The 23,887-nt window shown below is 40.5% G+C and overlaps 2 protein-coding genes across 6 annotated transcripts in view; one reads left to right on the forward strand and one right to left on the reverse strand.

Moving 5' to 3' along the window:
* Window positions 1–202: 202 nt before the first annotated feature.
* LOC111151072 (ubiquitin conjugating enzyme E2 T) lies at window positions 203–7,418 on the reverse strand. The gene is made up of 7 exons (XM_022508817.1): window positions 7,340–7,418; window positions 4,633–4,805; window positions 4,037–4,106; window positions 2,379–2,484; window positions 2,167–2,265; window positions 1,950–2,033; window positions 203–1,008 (listed from the first exon to the last, which is right to left on the reverse strand). The coding sequence occupies exons 2-7, from the start codon at window positions 4,739–4,741 to the stop codon at window positions 883–885; spliced, it is 594 nt and encodes a 197-aa protein (XP_022364525.1). The 5' UTR covers window positions 4,742–4,805; window positions 7,340–7,418; the 3' UTR covers window positions 203–882.
* A 4,937-nt stretch (window positions 7,419–12,355) lies between these two features.
* LOC111151011 (protein phosphatase 1 regulatory subunit 12B) overlaps window positions 12,356–23,887 on the forward strand; it is a 215,369-nt gene continuing 203,837 nt past the window's right edge. For all 5 annotated transcript variants that reach the window (XM_022508707.1, XM_022508709.1, XM_022508710.1 and 2 more), the window contains exon 1: window positions 12,356–12,646. In XM_022508707.1, the coding sequence (XP_022364415.1) occupies window positions 12,356–12,646 (291 nt within the window). The remainder of the gene's footprint in view (window positions 12,647–23,887) is intronic.

A 23,887-nucleotide genomic window follows, 5' to 3' on the forward strand; every position in this document is an offset into this window, starting at 1 on the left:
ACCTACATTCTTCAGAAAGCCCTTCACTCAGCATGGGCAGCCTCTTTCCGCTTCAGCTGATTTCTGCTCAAGTCCATTTTCTCTGCATTTCAATAAAATACTAAAGTCTAAGTAGATTATAAAATCATGAGTAAGGGATTCAAGTTTGGCATCTATCTGTTCAGAGTAGTACCTGCCATAAAATGAAGCTAGGGACAGAAAGTGATCACAAAAATATTTATTTAAATTTGTATGATTACTTGGTTAATCTCATGTCTGATTTTTTCCACTGTTATATTCTAAAACACGTGCACAATATTTGGTACACAGCAGGTATTCAATAAATATTTATTACCATGGTAATTCTGACCAGCTGTGTAAATCACAAAAAGTGAAAACCGCAAAAAAATTAACAAAAGGGTCCATTACCTTATTCCCACATTCTGTTAAGACTTCTGAAAACCTAGAATCCTTGAAAGCCTGGTGGTAACTGAATTGTTTCCAACAGCGATTTTACATCTACGTCAAACATTCGGCGTCCCTAGTGATGTTAGTAAGTTGGCAAAATAAAAGACAACAATTCCAAATATTTTAACATTCTTATTATATAGCTTTCTGGACAGTTTGCTCCCAGACACACATTCAGGATAAACACACACTCAACATTAAGTGGTTATTTATTTTTCAGGTTTAAAAGGTTTCAAACTATATATGTACAAGCTAAACAAAACAAACTAGTCTCAGAGAATCACTGTAGAGCAGAATCCATAAATACACAAGGTCTGTTTTACAGGACAGGAGAGATGATAACGTCATCAAATACAAAGAAAAACATCCAAGAGAGAGGTAGGCAGATTAGACCATCTTAACAAAGAATATATTAACTAGGACCAGGACAAACCCCTAAAAGTCAGAGCAAAATTTCTTTTCTATGCCTCCCAGCTGCCTGCCTTTCCTTTTCTGCGTTGTATTGCATACTTCTGAGTCACCAGCTTCTGGAAGATCATCAGGCATCTCTCCCTCATCAGCCTGAGAAGGAGCAGATAAGGTAAAATGTGAGGTTCACACCAGGAACCAGGATGGAGAACAATGAAGTGCTGTAATATTATTACCAAGTACTTCTTTGTGGCTTCTTGTATATGATTATTTCCTTCAAATGCATCTTTCTCAGTCTTTTGTATGTTTTAAGTTTTTATTTCTTTTCACAAGTAACTGTTACTTAACGGAATCTGAAGGATGTTCTAACTCAGCAAGAACCAGAATATGCAAATCTTTGTGTTCCTACAATTTATATCGTTAAATGAGGAAGTTCTATCAACTTAAACTGGGGAAATTTTCCTTCTCCCTTCTATCAATGGTCCCGTAAGAAATGTTAATTTTCCCCTCTTTCCTATTTCTCTCTCACTCCTTCCTGATTCCTGCAATAGTCCTTTCTTGTATTAGAAAACTTCAAAAAAAGAATCGGTCATCTCTATTTATCCTTGCTACCTCCAAGAATATAAAAAAAATTAAGCAGATGCTGCCTGCCCTCTAGTGTTGTCAAAGATGACAACTGTTAGGAAAAATATACTGTTGGTTGAGCTACTAGGCTATTTTGTTGAATAACTATTTAGAAAGTTGTAATGGGGGGGCGCCTGGGTGGCTCAGTGGGTTAAAGCCTCTGCCTTCAGCTCAGATCATGATCTCAGGGTCCTGGGATCGAGCCCCACATCGGGCTTTCTGCTCTCTGCTCAGCGGCGAGTCTGCTTCCTCCTCTCTCCCTCTCTGCCTACTTGTGATCTCTCTCTGTCAAATAAATAAAATCTTTAAACAACAACAACAAAAAGAAAGTTGTAATAGAAAAGATCAATTAGCTACTCTAGAATACGGTACAAATTTGGCAAAGTAATAACCACTTATGCATTTACAGATAAATACACTTTTAACGGGTTAACAACAGAAGCAGAATCAGAACTGTACAATCATCATACCTTCTGTTTCTGTTTTGCATGCTTCTCTGTCCACTGCCTGGCATTCTTGAGGAAGACTGGCTTATTGTATTTAAATTCAGAGGACTGAGACAAAATCAAAGACAAGTCAATGGAGAGAAAAATGATCTGTAGTGATTAAGCTGCAGCTGCCATAAATGAAAAGTCAGAGGTATGAAGAAAGTAGGACGTGTGCTGCAGAGGCAAAAAGGATACTTACTATGTCAGCCATGAGTGGGTCATCAGGGTTGGGTTCAGACATGAGCAGCTGAATAGAAGTCAGTACGGTTGCAATGTTGAGGGATGGTCTCCAGGCACCCTATACACAGAGACAGGCAGCTGCTTTTGCATTCCTAAGAGTGTGATACTCTAATTCAAGTTTTATAGATGAGAACCACAGAATGTTGTGTCCACCCTTTACCCACCACTCACTTTTGGTGGCAATTTGAGGACATCTAAACAAATCCTTCCAGCAGAATCAATGTTTGGATGATAGATCGGAGTCAGAAATCGGATCTGAGGAGGTTCAAAGGGGTACCTTTGAAAGCACAGGACAATAGAGAATTTTTATTAAAGTACCTGTTTCTTTATAAACATATATTATAAAGAGCTTCCTGGTGACTCATCAGGGTTGCCTTTGAGAGGCAAACCTTTTTTCTCCTCAAAATTTTATTATGAAAACTTACAAACAATAGAAAAGTTGAAATAATAACATTACAAACATTCCTGTACCCACCACCTACATCAAGCCACTTTATCCTGTGAATGCTTCAGCACATATCTCCCAAGAATAAGGCTGTTCTCCTACATAACTGCAATACTATCAATATATCTATAAAAAAATTAAAAATATATTCCCCAATATCATCTACTATTCTGATTTCCTCAATTGCCACCCCCCCGTTTTTTTACAGAGAAGTTTTAAAAAACAGAATTAAAAAAAAAATTCATACATTGCGTTTTTTTTTTTTTTTTAAAGATTCGTTCATTTGAAAGAGCACACACATGAGAGCGAGCATGTGGGGCAGGGGGAAGGAGTAGAGGGAGAGGGAGAATCTCAAGCAGACTCCCCACTGAGCAGAGAGCCAACACAGGGCTCAATACCACAACCCTGGGATCATGACCTGAGCCAAAATCAAGAGTCAGACACTTAACTAACTGAGCCATCCAGGTGTCCCCATTGCATTTGGTTTTTATGCCTTTTTAGTGAGACACAAACCTTGGAAAATTCCCAGCCGATTTTTAGAACTGATATATCACATGATTATCAAGCTACTTCTCTCAGGACATTAACAAGTTTGGCCAGGATCTGATCTAGTGAAAAGACATCTACATGTCAACAGTTAGACATTCATTTCTTCTCTTCCCCATTCTGCACAAAACTACAACTACACCTCACCCGATGAGAACCTTAAAGGAGACCTGAATTAAGAGGGGCCTTAACGTAAAGACAGAAAGTAGAATGGTGGTTGCCAGGTGCCGGGGGGAGGAGGAGCTGGCAAGTTACTGTTGAGTGGGTATGGAGTGTCAGTCTGGGAAAATGAAAAGGTTTTGGAGGTGGATGATGGTAATAGGTGATTAATAATGTGAATATACTTAATGCCACAAACCAAACAGTTAAAATGGCTTAAATGATCAATTTTATGTTATGTATATTTTAGCACAATGAAGAAAAGAGGGGCCTTAGATATGATCCAGCCCATTTTTAGAGAAGGAATTTGAACTCCAGAGATAAAATAACTTGCCCAAAGTCACATTATATCATAAGACTAGGATTAAAACCTAGGAACTTTAACTTCTACACTTAACACTCTACTACATTACTCTATCTTTCAATAACCATACTCTACCCTATAAGTTTAGAATCTAATTCACCCTGGGCACCTGGGTGGCTCAGTCAGTTAGGCGTCCAACTCTTGATTTTGGCTCAGGTCATGATCTCAGGTCAGGGTCGTGAGATTGGGCCTCACATTGGGTGTGGAGCCTGCTTAAGATATTCTCTCTCTCCCTCTGCCCTTAGCCCACTCTGCATGTGCTTACTCTCAAAAAAAAAAAAAAAACAAAAAAAAAACCACCTAATTCACACTAACCTCTCGGGAATGGTAACTTCCAGCTTGAAAACACCTTTTTCATAAGGTGTGTCAGCTGCACCTAATATTTCTTTAAAGAAAAAAAAAATTAAGAGGTAATCAGATGATTTGAACAATCACAAAAGCTAGGTCTAGGACAGTAATTCTCTCTTAGGGCTTTAACAAGCTTCTCATGCAATGCACCAATGTACCCAAAATGTTGATGGCGTCAAACAAAGGACAGACAGAAGATCAAACAGAAGTTGGACAGTACTGACCACAGATCAAATATAAGCTGCAGTTTTGTTTTGTCTGTACTGCAGTATTCTAATTATTTATGTTTCCTGTCTGACCTCACAGATATTTGAGATGGTGAGGTTTGGTCTAAACACTGCTTCAGAGCTAATGCCCAGATCTTGGCTATGAATCAGCAAAAGGTATAATAAAAGGCCAAAGAAGAAATGTCAAGCAAACCTCTTATACATGTAAACAAATTAGGTTTAGCACGCTGGTAAGGTACTTTGACCTTGCCACTGTTCTCTACTTTAGAATATACAAATGTTCAGATTTCAGCACAATCTTCAATAGGGTCGTCATAGGCATGATGTGATACCTACGAGCTTGAAGATCATCCATTTTGTCCTTATCTTGCCAGCAAGTGATGCCTGGGGGTGGCTCTGTGGCTAACAAGTTCAGTTCTCTCTTTAGACGTGAAGCTCTCTGCATGGTCCCCAAGTAGAAGGAACTGTACAGGGTTCACTGCACCACACTAGAAGCTGGCTGGGATTCACTAGGGAGAAAAGGGGCAACCATGAAACAGTCCGCAAAGGTGACTCGAGTTTTTAGCACATGGCTTCAGTTTAGTGAAAAGCAAAACAAATTCTTCATTTTTTTCTTTTAATTTTATTTATTTATTTGACAGACAGAGATCACAAGCAGGCAGAGAGGCAGGCAGAGAGAGAGGAAGAAGCAGGCTCCTTGCTGAGCAGAGAGCCCGATGCGGGGCTCGATCCCAGGACCCTGAGATCATGACCTGAGCCGAAGGCAGCGGCTTAACCCACTGAGCCACCCAGGCGCCCCCAAATTCTTCATTTTAATCTCTATTCTAAGAAAGGAATCTGAGTTTCTTCCATTTCCTTCCTGTTATCTATTCAAGCACATTTTAAAAATAAAGATTAAAGGGGCCCCTGGGTCAAGCCCCGCATCGGGCTCTCGGCTCAGCCGAGAGCCTGCTTCCCCCTCTCTCTATGCCTGCTTCTCTGCCTACTTGTGATCTCTGTCAAATAAATAAATAAAATCTTTAAAAATAAAATAAATTTTAAAAATTTAAAAAATTAAAAAATAAAGATTAAAAATGCGAAGCGTTCTACAAACAACAAAAACACAAGTTTTCAATTAACATGTTTCCACTGATAAATTATAAACTTATGAGGTAGAGCCTGGGTCTAATTTTGCCCCCCACTACATCCTCAGTATACCTGGCATAGAAAAGGCTTGACAAATATTAGCTGTGGGAGGAAGTCTATATATGCTTTGTAAGGAGAGCAAGGAATGATGATGATGGAGATAGTCTCTCTCTGAGATATTTGTAAGCGAATGCTTAAATGTGTGAGGCTTTCTCCATGTATTCTGGATGCCACATCCTCCCAATTCTTCAGTATTTCCAATCTTTTTCCCATCAACATTCAAATATGCTCAAAATCTCTCTCATCTAAAACAAACACCCACACCTAGACACACTCAACACCCTTTCTAACTCTAGTTCTCCCTTTAGCTGCCAAAGGATACCGATCTTTTGATATGAGTTACATATACTATCTCCCAGTTTGTGGCATGTCTTTCCACTTTATTCGTGTCTTTTGATAGTCACACAACTATTAACTTTAACATAATCAATTTTAAAACATTTTCCTGTACACTTACCCTTTCGTGTATTAAATTTTTCCTTATCCCCAAACTTAGATATTTGTCTAAATCTTCTAAATGTTTTACAGTTTTGCTTTCACATTTAAGTCTTTAATCCAATAGGAATTGATTTTTGTGTATAATGTGAGGCAGAGGTCCAATTTTGGATCTTTTCCTCCATATGAAGAACCAATTGTCCTAGTCCTTTTTATTGGAAAGTCCACCATTTCCCTGCTGATATGGTCATAAACTAAATTTGCATATATGTGTGGATCTGTTTTGGGATTTTTCAGTTTGTTCCACTGATCAACTGGATTATCTTTGAGCCAATACCTGTTTTAATTACTGTAGCTTATTAATAAGACTTGACATACAGCAAGTTGGGTTCCTCCACCTGTTCTTTTTCTTCAGGAATGTCTTGGTTACTCTTTTTTTTTTTTTTTAAGATTTTATTTATTTATTTGACAGACAGAGATCACAAGTAGACAGAGGCAGGCAGAGAGAAAGGGAAGCAGGCTCCCTGCTGAGCAGAGAGCCCAATGCGGGGCTCGATCCCAGGACACTGGGATCATGACCTGAGCCGAAGGCAGAGGCTTTAACCCACTGAGCCACACCAACACCGACTTCTTTTTGCTGCGCACTAAGAGTCTCATTCTCCTTCACACCTACAGATACTACGCATGAAATGATCACTTCTTGGGGCACCTGGGTGGCTCAGTGGGTTAAGCCTCTGCCTTCGGCTCAGGTCGTGATCTCAGGGGCCTGGGATCGAGCCCCACGTCAGGCTCTCTGCTCAGCGGGGAGCCTGCTTCCCCTTCTCTCTCTGCCTGCCGCTCTGCCTACTTGTGATCTCTCTCTGTCAAATAAATAAGATCTTTAAAAAAAAAAAAAAAAGAAATGATCACTTCTTGCCTTTCTCTAGTAATGCATCCCAATCCTTCACTCTTTTCAACTGTCACCCTCTCTGTGCTTCCACACCAACGTGCACCGGGAATCATCTCTGACAGCTTCTTCTCGTGCGGCAAAAATCCTAGAGGACGGGTGTAGTCACCGTATTTTAATTTCTAAGTCAGCAATGCCACGAGTATGCAGCCTGTTAGTAAGTTTGAATAACTAGCGGAGGAAACATGGCTTGGGGACCAGATGGTGAGGAAGGCAAAACGGCCTGCGCGCGGCTCTCAGCGAGCGCGGGGCGGCGGCGTCTCTTGCCCCGGGGCACACCCCTCCCTGCCGGGCAGTGGCTGCTCGGGCAGCTCTGGCCGCCGCCGGGCTGCGGAGATTCCCCCAGAGCCTCCGCTCAGGAGCCGCTTCAAGAATCTCCCATATTAGGCAGAAACAGGACTCTGGTCCCTAAGACTCACAGGTACCGCCGCCAGGATGCCTTCTCTCCGTCGGGGAACCAGAAAACAGCCCTCTTACCTGTGCGCCTCCACCTCACGACGTCCAGGCGCAGACGAGCGGCTATCCACTCCGGCGCACGCCCAGTCTGTTGGCGTCGCTCCGCCTCCCGCCACGAGGGCTTGCGATTGGTCCGCGGCAAGGCCCGGGAGAGGAGCTCAGCTCCCTATTGGCCAGCGCTCTGAGTCTGGTTTCCGCTCACGCCGCTTTCAAATTAGAGCGCGCGTCGGACGCAGTCTCTTCGCCTCGTAGGCGGAGCTGTCTATCAGAGTGGAGGCGCTCAGAGGTTCCGGCCGGCTTCAGGACTTGGTGTGGCCCGTGCGTTGACAAGTTTGGTGACGAGGTCAACTGTCTTTGTCAGAGCGGGGAAGGAGCTGGAAATCGCCTCATAGGAGGAACAGTGAAGGGAACCGGAGATATTTGGACTGGAGTAGCGACTGCGTGATACGTCTTCACGAGGAAACTTTTACTGCGTCAGAGGATGCATCTAAGGCTAGCGGATGAAAGTTAAAGGGATGCAGAGTGTAGCCCAGTAAAGCATTCTAGCAATGAGATCCCTGAAGAACAGAACCGGTCACCTTGGGCCGCAGTGAACTCCTTCATCACTGCAAGGGTTCGAGTGGAAGTTGATGAGGGAGAGTGCAAAGGGGGATCCCTGCCTTGGGTGGAAGCTGAGAATAGATGGCTTCGAGGCCTTCTTCCAATTCTAAAAATGTGGTGCTACCTGACGAAGGAAGTACCTGTTTATGGCTAAGCCAGCCTTGACTTTCGAAGTTTCTGGGCTCCGTGAGCGTTCATGGGTGACTCGGACTTGACCTGAATCTAAGGACGCGGCTGGAACTTGACTAGCCTTTGGGGATACTGGGGGTGGAAAAACACCAGCAACACATGACATGCACCAAACCCTCCTCTCACTGCTTTCAGCTCACTGTGTGGCTTAACGCCCAGTCTTTCTAAACTTGCAAACCAATATAATTCTGGCCACTGCCGTGATTTCTGCGTTTCGTCCAAACTGGTGTTAAGTAGCTCGTGGTTCCCCGAGTCCATTGCAGGCATGTTACCTCTTCTCCAGAGACCCATACATTCACTGGCATACAATCACTGTCCGTGATTCTACCCTGGAGATCCTCACACTGGTTGTAAGAATGAATCAACTAAAATAGCTTATGAATTACGAGCATAAGGAATCCTGGGACTGTCCAGTCTAATTTCCAGTTAGCTGCTGGGGTTTTGCATTTATTGTTAATATTTAGTCATTGTAGTCAAGTGTGTTCTGTCATAAATCTGGAATTGGATGCTTATTTTACTACTGATACTTTGTTTTAATTCCTTCAATGTCTTTTTTTTTTTTTAAGATTTTATTTACTTACTAGACAGAGAAAGACAGGGAGAGAGGGGACACAAGCAAGGGGAGTGGGAGAGGAAGAAGCAGACTTCCTGCCCACAGGGAGCCCAATGCAGGATGGGGGGCTGGATCCCAGGACCATGGAATCATGACCTGAGCTGAAGGCAGATGCTTAACGACTGAGCCACCCAGGTTCCCCTTTTCAATGTCTTCTTTATTTTCTTCCTACCCCAAATGTAATTACAGTTCTGTCTTCAGAACTGGAACCGATCACTTCCTTGATCTGTGAGATCAAGGTGGTTCTCTGAGAAATTAGTCTTTAAAATGTCTCTTAGAAAAAGCAGGAACTGTGTTGAGTCTGGTGGAGAGGAGAGATGGTATCATAAAACAAGCAAATGCCAATAATTTTGGCAACTAAACTCAAAGGATTGAATAAAAGGAAAAAGGTAAAAAGAACTCCACAGGCTAAATGTACAGTTTCCATTTGTCCACCAGATGGAGGTATGTTAATTGGTGAGACTAGAGGCCAGGCTGGAAATTTTTCCTTACCTGTGTAGGGTGTCATTGCTTTTAAAAAGGGAGCATTTTAATATTATGATTTATTTCTTAAGTGTATGTGTGGGAAGTTATTTAACAAAAGTTTCTTCACACAAGAATATAGATGCATCATAGCTGGCTCAGTACATTTAAAAGCACAAAAATTTTATTTATACACAGGATTATTTGCCAGGATTTATCACTTTTGTATAAAAATTTTTCTTTAGTATAGAGTATTTCTAAATCTAAACTATTATATATATGCATCTAAACTATTATATATATGCATATATAATAGTTATATATTTATTATATATATTTATATTTACTATTTATTTATTATTTTTTATTATTACTATAAATATATACTATATATATTTACTATATATATAGTAAATCTAAACTATTATGTTTGTTTAATGGGCTGGTTATATAAGTTTACTCTCAGAAAGTCCTGGAGGAAGATGTTACAGGAAAAAAAGCTAATGTGATTTTAATTTTGAAAACCTTTTTGATCCATTATACACAGATAAATTGGGGGGGGTTTGTGGCATAACTTTTTTTTTGGTTGAGCCAGTTAAATTAGATTATAATAATTATTACTTTCATTTATGCTAAAATACTTTTATTTATACTAATTATTACTTGCTTTTTGTAATCATGTAGCTGAAGATACATTCCTCTCCTTCCAGGTAGGGATGCACTTAAATTATCCAAGGAATTTAGGACAAGCTCCAAAGAGGGTATTATATACTCTAACAACCTCAGGGGAAAAAAATAAGTAAATAAATTAAATATAGTAAGGAAGTATTTCCTGGAACTTCCTAATATTGACATTGAATTCTTCCTGTTGAAATTTAAGTTTACCTCTTAAGAATAGAAGGATTTAACTTGAACTTGGCCAATTTTAGCATATTTATACAACTGGAGCCATATAGTTCTTCTTCCCTGATTCTGAATGTGAAAATAGTATAACCAAAAGAAATGTAACATTATTGATCCTTGAAAATTTTACCCCTGGGGGCGCCTGGGTGGCTCAGTGGGTTTAGCCTCTGCCTTCAGCTCAGGTCATGATCTCAGGGTCCTGGGATCCAGTCCTGCGTCCTCTGCTCAGCCGGGAGCCTGCTTCCTCCTCTCTCTGCCTGCCTCTCTGCCTACTTGTGTCTCTCTCTGTCAAATAAATAAATAAAATCTTTAAAAAAAAAAAAGAAAAGAAAATTTTACCCCTGTTAAAACTTGTTATTACAAAACATTATGTTGGGGCGCCTGGGTGGCTCAGTCAGTATCTGCCTTTAGCACAGGTCGTGATCCCAGCATCCTGGGATCAAGCAGGGAGCCTGCTTCTCACTCTCCCTCTGCCTTTCCCACTGCTTGTGCTCTTTCACTCACTCACTGTGTCAAATAAACAAAGTATTTATTTTTTTAAAAAGATTTTATTTATTTATTTGAGAGAGAGTGCATGAGCAGGGGGAGGGACAAAGAAGGGGGAAAGGGAGAAGCAGACTCCCCACTGAGCAGGGAGCCCAGTCATGACCTGAGCTGAATTGAAGGGAGTCGCTTAACAGACTAAGCCACCCAGGCACCCCCACATCTTGATTGTTTTATTACACATTGTTATTCACTGTTTATAAAGACTCTATAGTAAGAAAATTAATAGTTACAAAGTATTTAAGAATACCTAATTAAAACATATTTTGGACAGACACAGTATTCTTAAACATAATATTTTGCATGTGCATGTCATTTTTCATTTAATTCTCAGTTCATCTCAGGGGAAGTTGAGGCACCCACAAATGTTCACAATGGAATATAATAAAGTTTCCCTTTAGAATGTCCTGATCACTTTTGTAATAATTTTTAATGAAAAATTTTAAACACAGAGAAGACTATTTGAAAACTTACAGAACCTAATAATTGTATATGCTCTCTTTCACTATGGACAGCACATTTAATTATATTTTGTCCAGGGCTAAGGCTGTGGGAGTGGGTATAGGTATTAAATCAATTGTACGGGTTTTATAACAAAGTTCACTGTAAATATGAAAATGTCCTGCCTGCTGCCGTAGGAGTTTAGTATGCCCATTGTTGTCTTTTTGTAACTTTGGGGGAATATTCCCAAAAGACCAGGTATCCACTCTGTCTCCTAAGAATTTAAGATCCATGAAAGGAGTAGAGGAGGAGGAGGGAGTAAGAAGGGAAATTAGTATTAATTAGTATATTAATGAGCTGATATGTGCCAAATATAGTACTAGGTAGCTTTGCATGTATTATTTAATCCACAGGACTATTCTGTGAGATATTACTATTCCCGTTTTACAAATCAGGAAACAGGATCAAGGAAAGCAAGTAACTTGTTTAGGGATATGAATTCAATTTGAATTGAAAGCTTTCGTGTTCTTTCCACCATGGTTGGATGCATCCTTTTCTGGATCTTTTAAGGGCCCAAAATATAAGTGACTCATTGAAAGAATTAATGCATAATATATGACATATTATGACAATATATGTATCCATGCTCCTCCTCCCCATGCACCTTTACATTTACTGTGAATAATATATGGTAATGTATTACACGCTATAATGTAAATAAAATTTAGCTTTAGAACCAGGGCATAGATTTGAGTTTTTCGAGTACTTTATGTCTAGTTTCCCCCAACAGAAAATAGGGATAATTACTGCTTCTTTTCCACTTCAAAGGACTGATGTGATAATTAGGGAGCCAAGATTAGTCACAACAGGAATAAACTACAATTCCCGAAAGGCTCAAAGAGGCTGACGCCGGTCCGGGACACCGTTCCAGCTTTAGGGCAAAGGTGACCCCTCTGGCTCCCGCGGCCAAGTAGGGAGCAGCCGGTCCTCGCCTCTTCCCTGAGGCATCCAGGGATTTGTAGTTCCCTCAAGGCCATGATCTGCGGTTAGGGCCCGTCTCTCACTACAAGTCCCGTGATGACCAGAGGCGCGGGCAGCGCCTGCGTGTTGAAGCCGAGGGAACCGTGCGGGCGGCGCTACTGGCGGGAGGAGTAAAGATGGCGGTGCTGGGGTCTCCGCCTTCTGCTCCGGGCTGAATCGCTCTGAGGGAAGCTGCGGCGGCAACTGGGGCAGCAATAGCAATCCAGGGGTGGTGAGTTTCAGCAGCAGCTGCGGAGGTCGGAGCAATGGCGGAGCTGGAGCACCTGGGCGGGAAGCGGGCAGAGTCCGCGCGAATGCGGCGGGCTGAGCAGCTTCGGCGCTGGCGGGGCTCGCTGACAGAGCAGGAACCCGCGGAGCGACGAGGCGCGGGGCGGCAGCCGCAGACTCGTCGCGGGAGCCCCAGGGTCCGCTTCGAGGACGGTGCTGTTTTCCTGGCCGCTTGCTCTAGCGGGGACACCGACGAGGTGAAAAAGCTTCTGGCCAGAGGTGCGGACATCAACACGGTCAACGTGGACGGCTTGACAGCCCTGCACCAGGTAACTCCCTTTTCGGTCGGATAGGCGTCCAGTCTCCTACAGATGAGACTGTGACCCCTGCGGGCCGCCCATGGGGAGTGTTAGTGTCACCACCTAGCTCTCCCGCACGGACCCTGGTCCTTTGGGGCTAGTCGGTTTCATTCTCGTACAGCTTGCTCCACTAATCAAGTCTTTTTCCGACCCCAGGGTCTCTACCTGAAGGAGTAATGTCACCCCGCTGCCTGGTCAGTGTTTGTATTTCCCTCCACCTACTTGAGTTGTCATGGTTACTGATGATTTGGTCGCTGGTGTTATCCCTATAGATTAGTCATCTTCACTCTCTAGTTGGTGTGCCTGTACACCATGTCACTCGTATAGGCATCGTCAATGTCATCTGATGCCTTTTCAGAAAATTCAGTTTTCTGTGTGGCCCTGTTATCTTAGATCATTCAGAGAGTAAACCCCTATATTAGGTTAAAGCAAGCAGATCTTCTGAAACCATACCTCTTGTTTTGCTGGTTTGTAATGATTCATAAACAGCTTGTGTCTCCCACAGGCTCCGAGAACACCTCTGACCTCATTGTTACGTGTGACTTTTTAGGAGTATTACCTCCCTAAGAGCTTCCTATGGAGAAGCTGAATACTTCTGAATACCTACTGAATCACTTATGTTTGTTTGATACTTGTGGAATAGTCTTTATCTTTTCTTTTTTCTCAAAGCTTTTTATAAAAATCATATGCCCTATATATACCTATACTATATGGGTTGTGGCTATAACTTAACAGTGGTGTGCTTAGTAATAACACTCTTAGTGCCCTCATCTTATGCAACAGTATTCTTTCTTATGCAGTAATACATCTCAATACATTCTGACTGTCATAACTAACTCCCCCTTCCCTCCCCTAACGGAACTTCATTCCTTATTTTGGTGAGCTGAGAGCTGGTCACCCACTCCTAATCTTTCTTATTTTTTTTTCTGCCGTGTGTACAAAGTAAATGTGTTGGCATGAGAATCCACTTCTAAATAATAATTCCATTTTGTGTCATACCACTTACTGCATGTATTAGCCAATAGCCTAAAATTATCCCTTACCGTGTTTGCAACCCTTCTCTTTCAGATGGAAGAACCTTCTCTTCTTTTCATTCTGTTTGTATCTGGGTTTTGTTTTTTTTTTCCCCTGCTTATAAGAGTGGCCCACCTAATTAGCAAGCAACATTTGTATAGTCCTTTGCTGTTTAAAAATTCTTATGTATGTCTTCCCCTATGTGGATCTCAGCAGTGATTCTTGAAGTAGGTGTGGCAAGTAGTGTTGTAACTCCCATTTTACAGATGAGGAATCTGAAGCTTGGAAAATTGTTACTTGTGCAAGATTAGAAAAGAAACAAGTTGCCCTTAGGCATTGATTTTTCAGACTTAAATTCCAGAGCTTTATATCTCACCTAATAAGGAACTGAATATAAATAAGCTAGATGCTAAGAGGGCCATATGCATTATTTTAAGTTTCTGGATTCTTTGAGAAGGTGAATATTTATTTTTCAAATATATTTGGAATGTTAAGGAGATGGAGATCTGGATTTTGGAAGGAACCGTTTCTTGGGCTCATAGATGGTAGAGAAATAGCATCCAGCTTTCTGGTCCATGTGCTCCTTTACTGAGTCCCCATTCTATCAAAGCACAGTTTTCTTAGTGCAACTCAGGAGCCCTGTTTCTTCTAAAGCGACTCTGCTACCTGAATCTGGTTCTTACTGTATACATTTTAGTAATGCCCTGAGAAAAGCATGTGCTTTGAGGTCACTCTGGTAGAGCTCCTTCTCATACAAAGTAACCACTCTTCTGATCCCTTCTGAGACTGACTTTCTTGGTGCCTTTCCTTCTGTCTTAACTACCGTCCCAAGTTGTGAAATACAACTTCTCTCACTTTATATGCTGTTCACATTCAGTTATCTCTTGAAACAAGAGAGGAAGGACAGCTATGAGATTTTTAAAAACAATGACACCTGCATAGGCAATGTAGGGATTTGTCCCTGTTTATGGGTCTGACAGTGAGTTGAATTGAATAGGTATACTTAATACTAGACAAATTCAACCGAAGATTAAGCTGCTTCAAGATTTGGAGCCAAACAAACCTTCTGTTGAGAAACTATCTCTTTGTTTGAATCCAGACAAGGGGCCTTTATTGGCTCAGGAACTCTTTTACAAGTCAGTTTCCGTGGAGTGACAGTATGTTTCTCCATGCTCTGAAGAACTCTTAAGGTACATAAAAGGTTATATTCAAAATGTGAGACTGGAGCTGCCAGGAGCTGAACAGCTTACTTTGTGACTGATTGTCCTTCTGTGAAATGGAGAGTGGTACAATTATCTGAATTATTTAGTTAAAATATCCATTGGTTATATAAACACAGTTTGAATTATCAGGATAATTGCTTTCTTTCTCCCTTCTGTTTGGCCATGGCCTCTTGACCAATTGTGAATGACCATCTTGGCATGTTGGAAGAAACCCCCAGGTGATAGGGGTGGTTGATTTTTCTCCTCCCCCAACAAGGTCACAGTAAATGATTTACACTTCAGGTTGTGGTAGCCTTGATGCTACTTTTGACTTAGAGACCTTTCTTTCTTGGCAGCCTTTGCTAAGACCAGGAGGTGCTTGAGTCAATGATAAGCTCCAGGGGGCCTATTAATAATACTTGAAATAGACTGAGGTAAGAAATATCTCAAAGGTTAGACCTTCTCTGATGAAAGCCTTGGAAACTGATGCAGACTAACTAAACTTGGGTGAGTAAATCGTATATGCCCTTAGTATCCCAGAGCTAACAATGGAAATTAGGCATTACTCTGATTCTCTAAGCCGTGAAAGTATTTGTTCGCTCACAGAGGAATTCCCATTTCATTTATTTATATACACTATCAGTCATGACGTATGGGTTAATATAGTTCTGTGTGAAGTGGTACTTCTTAAAATTTCTTTTATTTTTATTTTTTTATTTTGCAAGGTTGATTGTTATCCCCTATTTTGGTATCCTTAGTATTACAATCTCGGGTGCTCTAGGTGTAGATACAGGCTCTTAAAACTATATCAGTCAAATTGTTGGGCTGCTGTAAGAGGCAAGTGCTTGCTTTCAGAAGGGAGATTTTCTGGGATTTGTTAAAATGAGTGCCTGAGTATTTCTTCAAAACATATTTTATTGGCACGTATCTGTGTTGGGTGTAATGGATTCTAATGTCAGTCCACACAGAGATGAGGATGATTCTGTACTTGATTCAGAAACTCAGGTCAGTTTTGTAGTGGTCTCAGAGTCCAAGTTTGGGGACATCCCAGACTGGAATTCAACTCCTAGTATCTTCTATTATTCTACAGCTGCCTCCATCTGACCCTGTAGCTTCAGGGAGATTAAAATGATCTATCTCTCTAGAAGACAGAAACAGATGAGGGAATGAGGAAAGGCAGAGCAATTTATATTCAGAGTAAGACAGAGTAAGACAGAAGAAGACTAGGATGGTAATGTGTTCAGTTCAGTACAAGATAGTATGTATATGTGCCAACAGGGGTGGTGAAATAAAACTTTGTATTCTTTGTAATTTGTTTTTAAGTAATCTCTCTGCCCTATGTGGCCTCAAACCCATAACCCCAAGATCAAGAGTCTTGCTCATCTACTGAGCCAGCCAGGTGCCCCTAAAACTTGTGTTCTTAACCCTTTCTCTTTTATTGCAAGTTCGTTACTTATTTCCCTTGTAGTTCTGCTTGTGAGATGCTTTACCTCACCTGTGTATATTGATGAATTCAGTTCAGTGTCAGGACCCGGGGCAATATGGGATTAAGAAGATCCTGTTGGCTTCGTTATTGTGGATCTAGAACAGTCATCCTGAGTCATTTAATAGTTTACCTCTTTCAGTCGGTTATGATGCATCAGACTATGTCGGGCACCTGGCTCCTTGCCTTATGAGTATTAGTCCCAAGTTTCCATGCTATAATGAACCTCAAAGCCAGATTTGAAAAATAGGCTTATTTTTATGGTGGGGTGTTTTTTTGTTTTGTTTTGTTCTGTTTTTGAGTATAGAAACAAGTTACTTTTATTTGTTCCCTAGCCAGATTTTTGTTGCCCATTCTTAAAGTCCTGTAGAGTAACAGTATACTATCATTTGGGCTTATAGAATCTTCTCTGTGAATATTTTTAAATAGGCAAGCTGTCAGTGTGTTTGGTTTAAGCATAATTCTGCTAAAGGTAGAAGGTTGGATGGGTCTTATTGGTAAATTAAAATTAAGTCATTGTTTGCTTATTTTTATTTTTAAGTATTTTTAAATTAAAGTACACTTTATTAGGATGCCTGGATGGCTCAGTCGGTTAAATGTCTGCCTTTGCTTAGGTCATGGTCCCCAGGTTCTGGGATCAAGCTCCGAGTCAGGCTCCCTGCTTAGCAGGGAGTCTGCTTCTCTCTCTCTCTCTGCAGCTCCCCTTGCTTGTGCTTGCTTTCTCTCTCTGTCAAATAAATAAAATCTTAAAAAAAGAAAAAAAGTATACTATATATACAATAAAATTCACCTTTTTGCATGTAGGGTTCTGTGAGTTCTGACAAGTACATGCAATTGTGTAGCCACTATCGCAAATCAACATATAGAATATTATCATTATCTCCACGATTTCTTTGTCCTCCTTGTAGCTGCCTCCTCCTCCCACCCCCAGCCCCTGGCAGCCATTCATCAATGTTCTGTTCCCATAACCACAATGCCCTATAGATGAATCCTACAGCATGAAACCTTTTGAATCTGGCTGCTTTAATTTGCTGTAATGCAGTGACATCCATCCATTTTGTCGCATGTGTCAGTAGCTCACTGGCCTTTATTGCTGAGTGGTATTCCAGCATATGGAAGTACTACAGTTTGTTTATCCATTCACCAGTTGAAGGACATTTGAATTAATTTTAGTTTTTGGTAATAATGAATAAAGCTGCTAGAAACATTTGTGTACACATTGTTGGTGTGGGCATGTTTCGTTTCACTTTGGTCAAATTCCTAGCAGTGGGATAACTGAGTTCTGTTGCAATGAATGTTTAACACTTTTTAAAAAGATTTTTATTTGTTTATTTACTTGAGAGAGAGGGAGAGAGGGGTAGGAGTAGAGGGAGAGGGACATGCAGACTCTGTGCTGAGCAAAGAGCCTGGGGCGGGGCTCCATCCCATGACTCTGAGATCATAACCTCAGTCGATGCTTAACCGACTGAGCCATCGGAGTGCCCCAGGGAATGCTTAACTTTAAAAGAAACTGCCAAACTGTTTTCCAGAGTGGCTCTACCATTTTGCGTTCCACCTAGCAATGCATGAGTTCTAGCTGCTTTGCAGCCTTACCTTGTATTATCATTTTATTTAAGCTATTCTAATAGTTACATCGTGATAAGTCGTTTTTAATTGCAGTAGTAATAATAGTAGTAACAGCAGCCGTGGTAGATATGGGGTACTTCTGCGGTATTTACTCTGAGCCAAGGACTCTTCTAAGTTCTTTTAATATATTAACTTGTGTGGAATACTCAAAACAACTCATGAATAAGGTACTTTTATTATTGTCTGGAGTTTATAGAGATAGGGAAACTGAGACACTGCCCCTGGTCACACAGATAATAAATGGCAGAGTGAGAATTTACGCCCAGCAGTCTGATAGGAGAATCCGTGTTCTTAACTTTATATTGCCTCTTACTGGACTAAATTACTTCTCATTCTAAAAAAATTAGAAAATGAAATTATAAAAAAAAAGTTGAAAGTAATTTAAAATCAGGCTACTCAGATATATATACTACTAACATTTTAGTGTATTCCTTTCAGGGTTTTTATTTTTTAACATAATACTGGGTTCATATGTATGGGTATAAGAGCATATTTACAAAGTTGGTATTATATACTGTCTTCTGATTTTTTCACTTAACTTTCCTTGTAATTGTTTTCTTATATCATTAAATGTGCTTTGAAAGTAAAGTTTTTGACATTTGAATAGTATTTGGATATGCTTTACTATATTATCTTCCTTGTTAAAGGTTTTATTAGATTGTTCAATTTACTGCTAATATTGAATGCCTAATAACAGATTCTAAGTCCGTGTTAAAGTGTATGTTTGTTGATAGATATAGTTTCTTCCCTAAAGAAACTCACAGTCTGGTTTGGAGATAGGTAAATCAAAAACAGTTACTTTTAGATTGATAATTTCTATGACGACAGGGAAAGATGCTTTCCTAAGTGGAGGGACGAAGGAAGATGGTCCATGATGATGGAACAGTGTGGGCAGAGAGATAGGAAGAGGTGTGGTGTGCAGGCAGAGGGGACTCAGTGGCGGAGTCCTAATGGATGCATTTGGAGGGTTAGGAAATGGGTGAGGATGACATTCTAGAAGACTTTGAGCATCAAACACCAGGCCAAGAATGCTTGATGGAGTTCTTAGCAGAAGACTTTTGTGGGTTTCGGCAGGGAAGTTAACCCAACCAAAGCAGCATTAAGGAATATGCGGCTGCATTTGGATTTCAGATTGAATAGAAAGACGCAGATGAAAGAACCAGCCGAGAGAATGCAGATGAGAAAGGAAAGTATAATACAGTTCTATACTGTGAGTCTGAAAGAATTTTGTTACTCCAGTGGATATAGGAGTCAGTCTGATTTTGGACTGAGGAGCTCTGAAGACATCCAAGTAGATATACCCTGTAGGCATCTATGATTCAAAGCTAATCACCACTTCCCTATCTAGGCTCCAGTTTCCTCATATTTAAATGAGGGTTGGCGATTACCATAAAGGTGAGAGTTGAAGAAATGAATATGGAGGAGGACAGACTATAAAAGAAAAGAACAAAAAAAGCCCACAATTAAGTGGTAGGCAGAGGATGCAGAAGTTCCCATTAGGGCCATAGGAGTATGTGGTGGGCTGACAAAGGCCCCCTCAAAGATGTCCATATCCTAATCCCCAGAACCTGTAAATATGTTACCTTGTATGGTACAAAAACTTTGCAGATATGATTAAGTTTAGGATCTTGAAGTGGAAGATTATTTTGGATTAACCAGAGGGAGTCCAGTGTAATCACAAGGGTCTTTATGGGAGGGGAGCAGGCAGGAGAGCAGAGTCAGTGACAGATGTGCTGATAGAAGCAAGCAAGGGAGTGATCTGAGGAGGGGGCTGTGAGCCGAGAAATGCAGGCAGCCTTTAGAGGCTGGAAGAGGGGCACCTGGGTGGCTCAGTGGGTTAAGCCGCTGCCTTCGGCGGGTCATGATCTCAGGGTCCTGGGATCGAGTCCCGCATTGGGCTCTCTGCTCCGCGGGGAGCCTGCTTCCCCCTCTCTCTGTCTCTGCCTGCCTCTCTGCCTACTTGTGATCTCTCTCTGTCAAATAAATAAATAAAATCTTAAAAAAAAAAAAAAAAACTTTAGAGGCTGGAAGAGGCAAGGAAATGGGGTCTCCCTTCAGAGTCTCAAGAAGGAGTGAGCCCTGCCAAAAATTTGACTTTAGCTCAGTGAGACTGAGTTCAGACTTCAGATCTCCAGATCTGTAAGATAGTAAGTATGTGCTGTTTTAAGCTACTAAGTTTGTAGTGATTTGTTGCAGTAGCAACGGAAGCTAATACAGAGGAGAACCAAAAAAGCACAGTGAAACTAGGGAAGAGTTTCAAGAAATGGATGGTTGATAATGTAAAGGGAAATTGAGGGGAAGACCTAAAAAAAAAAAACTAAAACCCCAAAACCAAAACCCATTGGACTTGGTCATTTATAATCTTGGAAAGAAAAGTTCGATTGAAAGATGTTTTTGAGGGCTTTTGTGGAGATTATTTGAAGTTTTTTCTTATTAAGGGTAAGTTAACCTTTCTGTTGATTTTTGGAAAGAAAAAAAATAGATCTGCCATCAGTATGGTTCTCAATGTAAATAAGGACCCAAAATATGTGGGAAGACTCCTAAAAAGCTGGCTTTTGGCTAATTCAAAATAATGAAAATGGTTTCATTATTTATGAGTTAAGAATATTATAGAATATTAAACTTGACTCTGGGAACAAAAAGGTTATAGTCCTATTACTGAAGGGCTAATTAGCTAGTTGAGATTATTTTATTTCCCAGTTCTGGTTTGGCCCATTTCCCACTCATTAGCACTGTCACTGGAGGGTAGCCTTAGGGGAATAGTGATAGGGAGGTTAGGACCAATAAAGAGTTTCTGCTGCCATTTATTCTTTCAAACTCATTTATTGAATGTCTACTTTATGCCTGACTCTGTGCTTCTTGTTGTTACTTAGCAATTCATATATTTTAGAAATGAACTAGGATTTTGGGAATGCTTTCCAGAATAGCTGGTTCCTATTATCATTTATAATAGGAAATTGGCTACGTAGTGATTTTCTATTTTAGCATCATAGCTCTTGGGGATTGGAGGGAGAATCTTGTATTCATCAGTATTTGTGATTATTTTCATCTGTGCTTGTGGATTTATACTTTTATACCTAAAGATGGTGAAAAATGGAAATTTGGAATAAATTTTTAGTGTTTCAACAGTAGTAATAAATCCAGATGAAAGATCTTGACCCAGAATTTTATATAGGGCAAGGAAAACTTGCTCAATTTGTTGACTTGGGGCAGGATGCTTTGAATGCATTGGGGATTTCTCCCCTACTTTTGAATTGTAATTTGAAAAATCGTTTCTTAGGAGTGCCTGGCTGGTAGAGCATGTGACTCTTGATTTCAGGGTTGTTAAGTTCAAGCCCTGCATTGGGTGTAGACATTACTTAAAAATAAAATCTTTTAAAAAATAAAATAAAAAATTGTTTCTTGAATCTTGGATTTTAGATTGTAACCAGTTAGAGTAAATTTGGGAGACTTGAAGTTTTATCAGGCAGCAATGAGTTTATATTCATTTCATGGGTCGATGTAATTAGAAAACTGAATCCTTATTTCTTAATATTGAAAATTGATCTGCATGTGGTTTCTTTTTTTTTAATTAATTAATTTATTTATTTGACAGAGATCACAAGTAGGCGGGTGGGGGGGGAAGCAGGCTCCCTGCTGAGCAGAGAACCCGATGCGATGTGGGGCTCAATCCCAGGACCCTGGGATCATGACCTGAGCCAAAGGCAGAGGTTTTAACCCACTGAGCCATCCAGGCGCCCCTGTACTTTGTATCTTAAACGTTGTCATATTGTGACAATCTTTTGAATCATATTTTGATGCAATTTTGGGAAAGTATTTTACAATGCCATGCTCGGAATACCCATGATATATATGGTATACAACCTGGCCGTTACTTAGGAATTTTTGGTCTAGTGACCCACTTTCTTTAATTTTTTATAAACCTTTTTATTGTAGAATATTTAAAAATACAAAGTACAAAAGTAAAGAGAATAGTATAAATGAATTCTCAAAACTCATGGCCAGTTTTGTTTCATGTCTAGGTAGGTCCTTTTCTCCTCATACCCAATCTACTGGATTATTTTACAACCAATCCTAGATGTAACATACTTTTATTTGTAAATATTTCAATATGTATTTCTAAAAGATGGAAGTGTAATAAAAACAATTACAATCTCATTATTACACCTAAATATTGAACACTTAACTCCCTAAATTATAAAATATTCAGCAGTGTTTAAATTTCCCTGATAGGTCATGGAGTGTTTTTTTTTTTTTTAAGATTTTATTTATTTATTTGACAGAGATCACAAGTAGGCAGAGAGGCAGGCAGAGAGAGAGGAGGAAGCAGGCTCCCCGCCGAGCAGGGAGCCCGATGCAGGGTTCGATCCCAGGACCCTGGGATCATGACCTGAGCCGAAGGCAGAGGCTTTAACCCACTGAGCCACCCAAGCGCCCCCATGGAGTTTTTTTTACAATTGTTTTATTTAAATTAGAATTCATGTAAGGTCTGTATGGGTTCATATATATCTTAAGATTCTGTTAATTTATACTTTCCTCCTCACTTTTTTTCTCTGCATCTTATTTGTTTAAAAATAAGGGTTGTTTGTACTGTTGTTTCCCACAATCTGGATTTTGCTGACTGCATGATTGTACTGCTAACATGTTCATTTGTCTCCTATATTTTCTATAAACTGGTAGTCAGATCTAGAGATTTGATCTGATTCAGATTTGAAGTTTTTAGCAAGAATTCATCATAGGTGGTGGTGTATGTTTCTCTCGGGAGGCATATAGCATATAGTGATCTCTCGTTGTGCTTTAATGGCATTGATGGCCTAACAGAATTTTGACACTTCAAGACAGACATGACTAGACCTGAATTTTAGTGATTAATTCTTTTTTTTTTAAGATTTTATATATTTATTTGACAGACAGAGATCACAAGTAGGCAGAGAGGCAGGCAGAGAGAGAGGAAGGGAAGCAGGCTCCCCGCTGAGCAGAGAGCCCGACGCGGGACTCGATCCCAGGACCCCGGGATCATGACCTGAGCCGAAGGCAGAGGCCTTAACCCACTGAGCCACCCAGGCACCCCTGATTAATTCATTTTTTAAAAGATTTTATTTGTTTACTTGACAGAGAGAGAGACAGTGAGAGAGGGAACATAAGCAAGGAGAGTAGGAGAGGGAGAAGCAGGCTCCCGCTGAGCAGGGAGCCCGTAATTAGTTCATTTTTATAATTGTTATTACATTTTCTTGTTTTGACCCTCTAAGTGGGATACCAGTGATCAACTAAAAAAAATTGTGAACACTGTGAATAAAATGGTTAATATAGGTATAGCGTATTGACTGTTGGAAGGCTGGACATGATACTAGCAAATTTAGATCCGTACCCTTCATGTGTAAATATTTGTCAGTGATGACGACAATGGAGTAAACTTTCTCTATCACCTCTTCGTATCAGTTCCTTTAACTCTCAACTGAAGTTCCCCTTATTTTGAAATAGTGTCCAAAGTCCAGTTCAGTAATATGATTTCCTGTCCCCTAAGATCACCACCAGCCCTTGAGCTTTATTAGAAAAGAAAACTTGAGGGGCACCTGGGTGGTACAGTCAGTTGAGCTCGAATTCTTGATTTTGGCTCAGGTTGTGATCTCAGGGTCCTGAGATAGAGCCATGTGTTGGGCTCTGCGCTCAGCCAAGAGTCTGGTTGGGACTTCCCTGCACACACGCGGGCTCTTTCTCTCTCTCTCTAAGATAAATAAATAATTAAAAAAAAAAAAAAAACCCAAAACAAAAAAAAACTTGAAAGCCTCCAAAGAAAACCGAAAAAAAAAAAAAAAAAGAGTAAATTGGCTGTACAGGAGAGACCTTCTTAATAGGCATCTGGCCTTATAGGGGAGACGATAGGAA

Source organism: Enhydra lutris, unplaced genomic scaffold, assembly GCF_002288905.1.
Source record: "Enhydra lutris kenyoni isolate GAN:26980312 unplaced genomic scaffold, ASM228890v2 scaffoldscaffold25, whole genome shotgun sequence".
Taxonomy (NCBI): domain Eukaryota; kingdom Metazoa; phylum Chordata; class Mammalia; order Carnivora; family Mustelidae; genus Enhydra; species Enhydra lutris.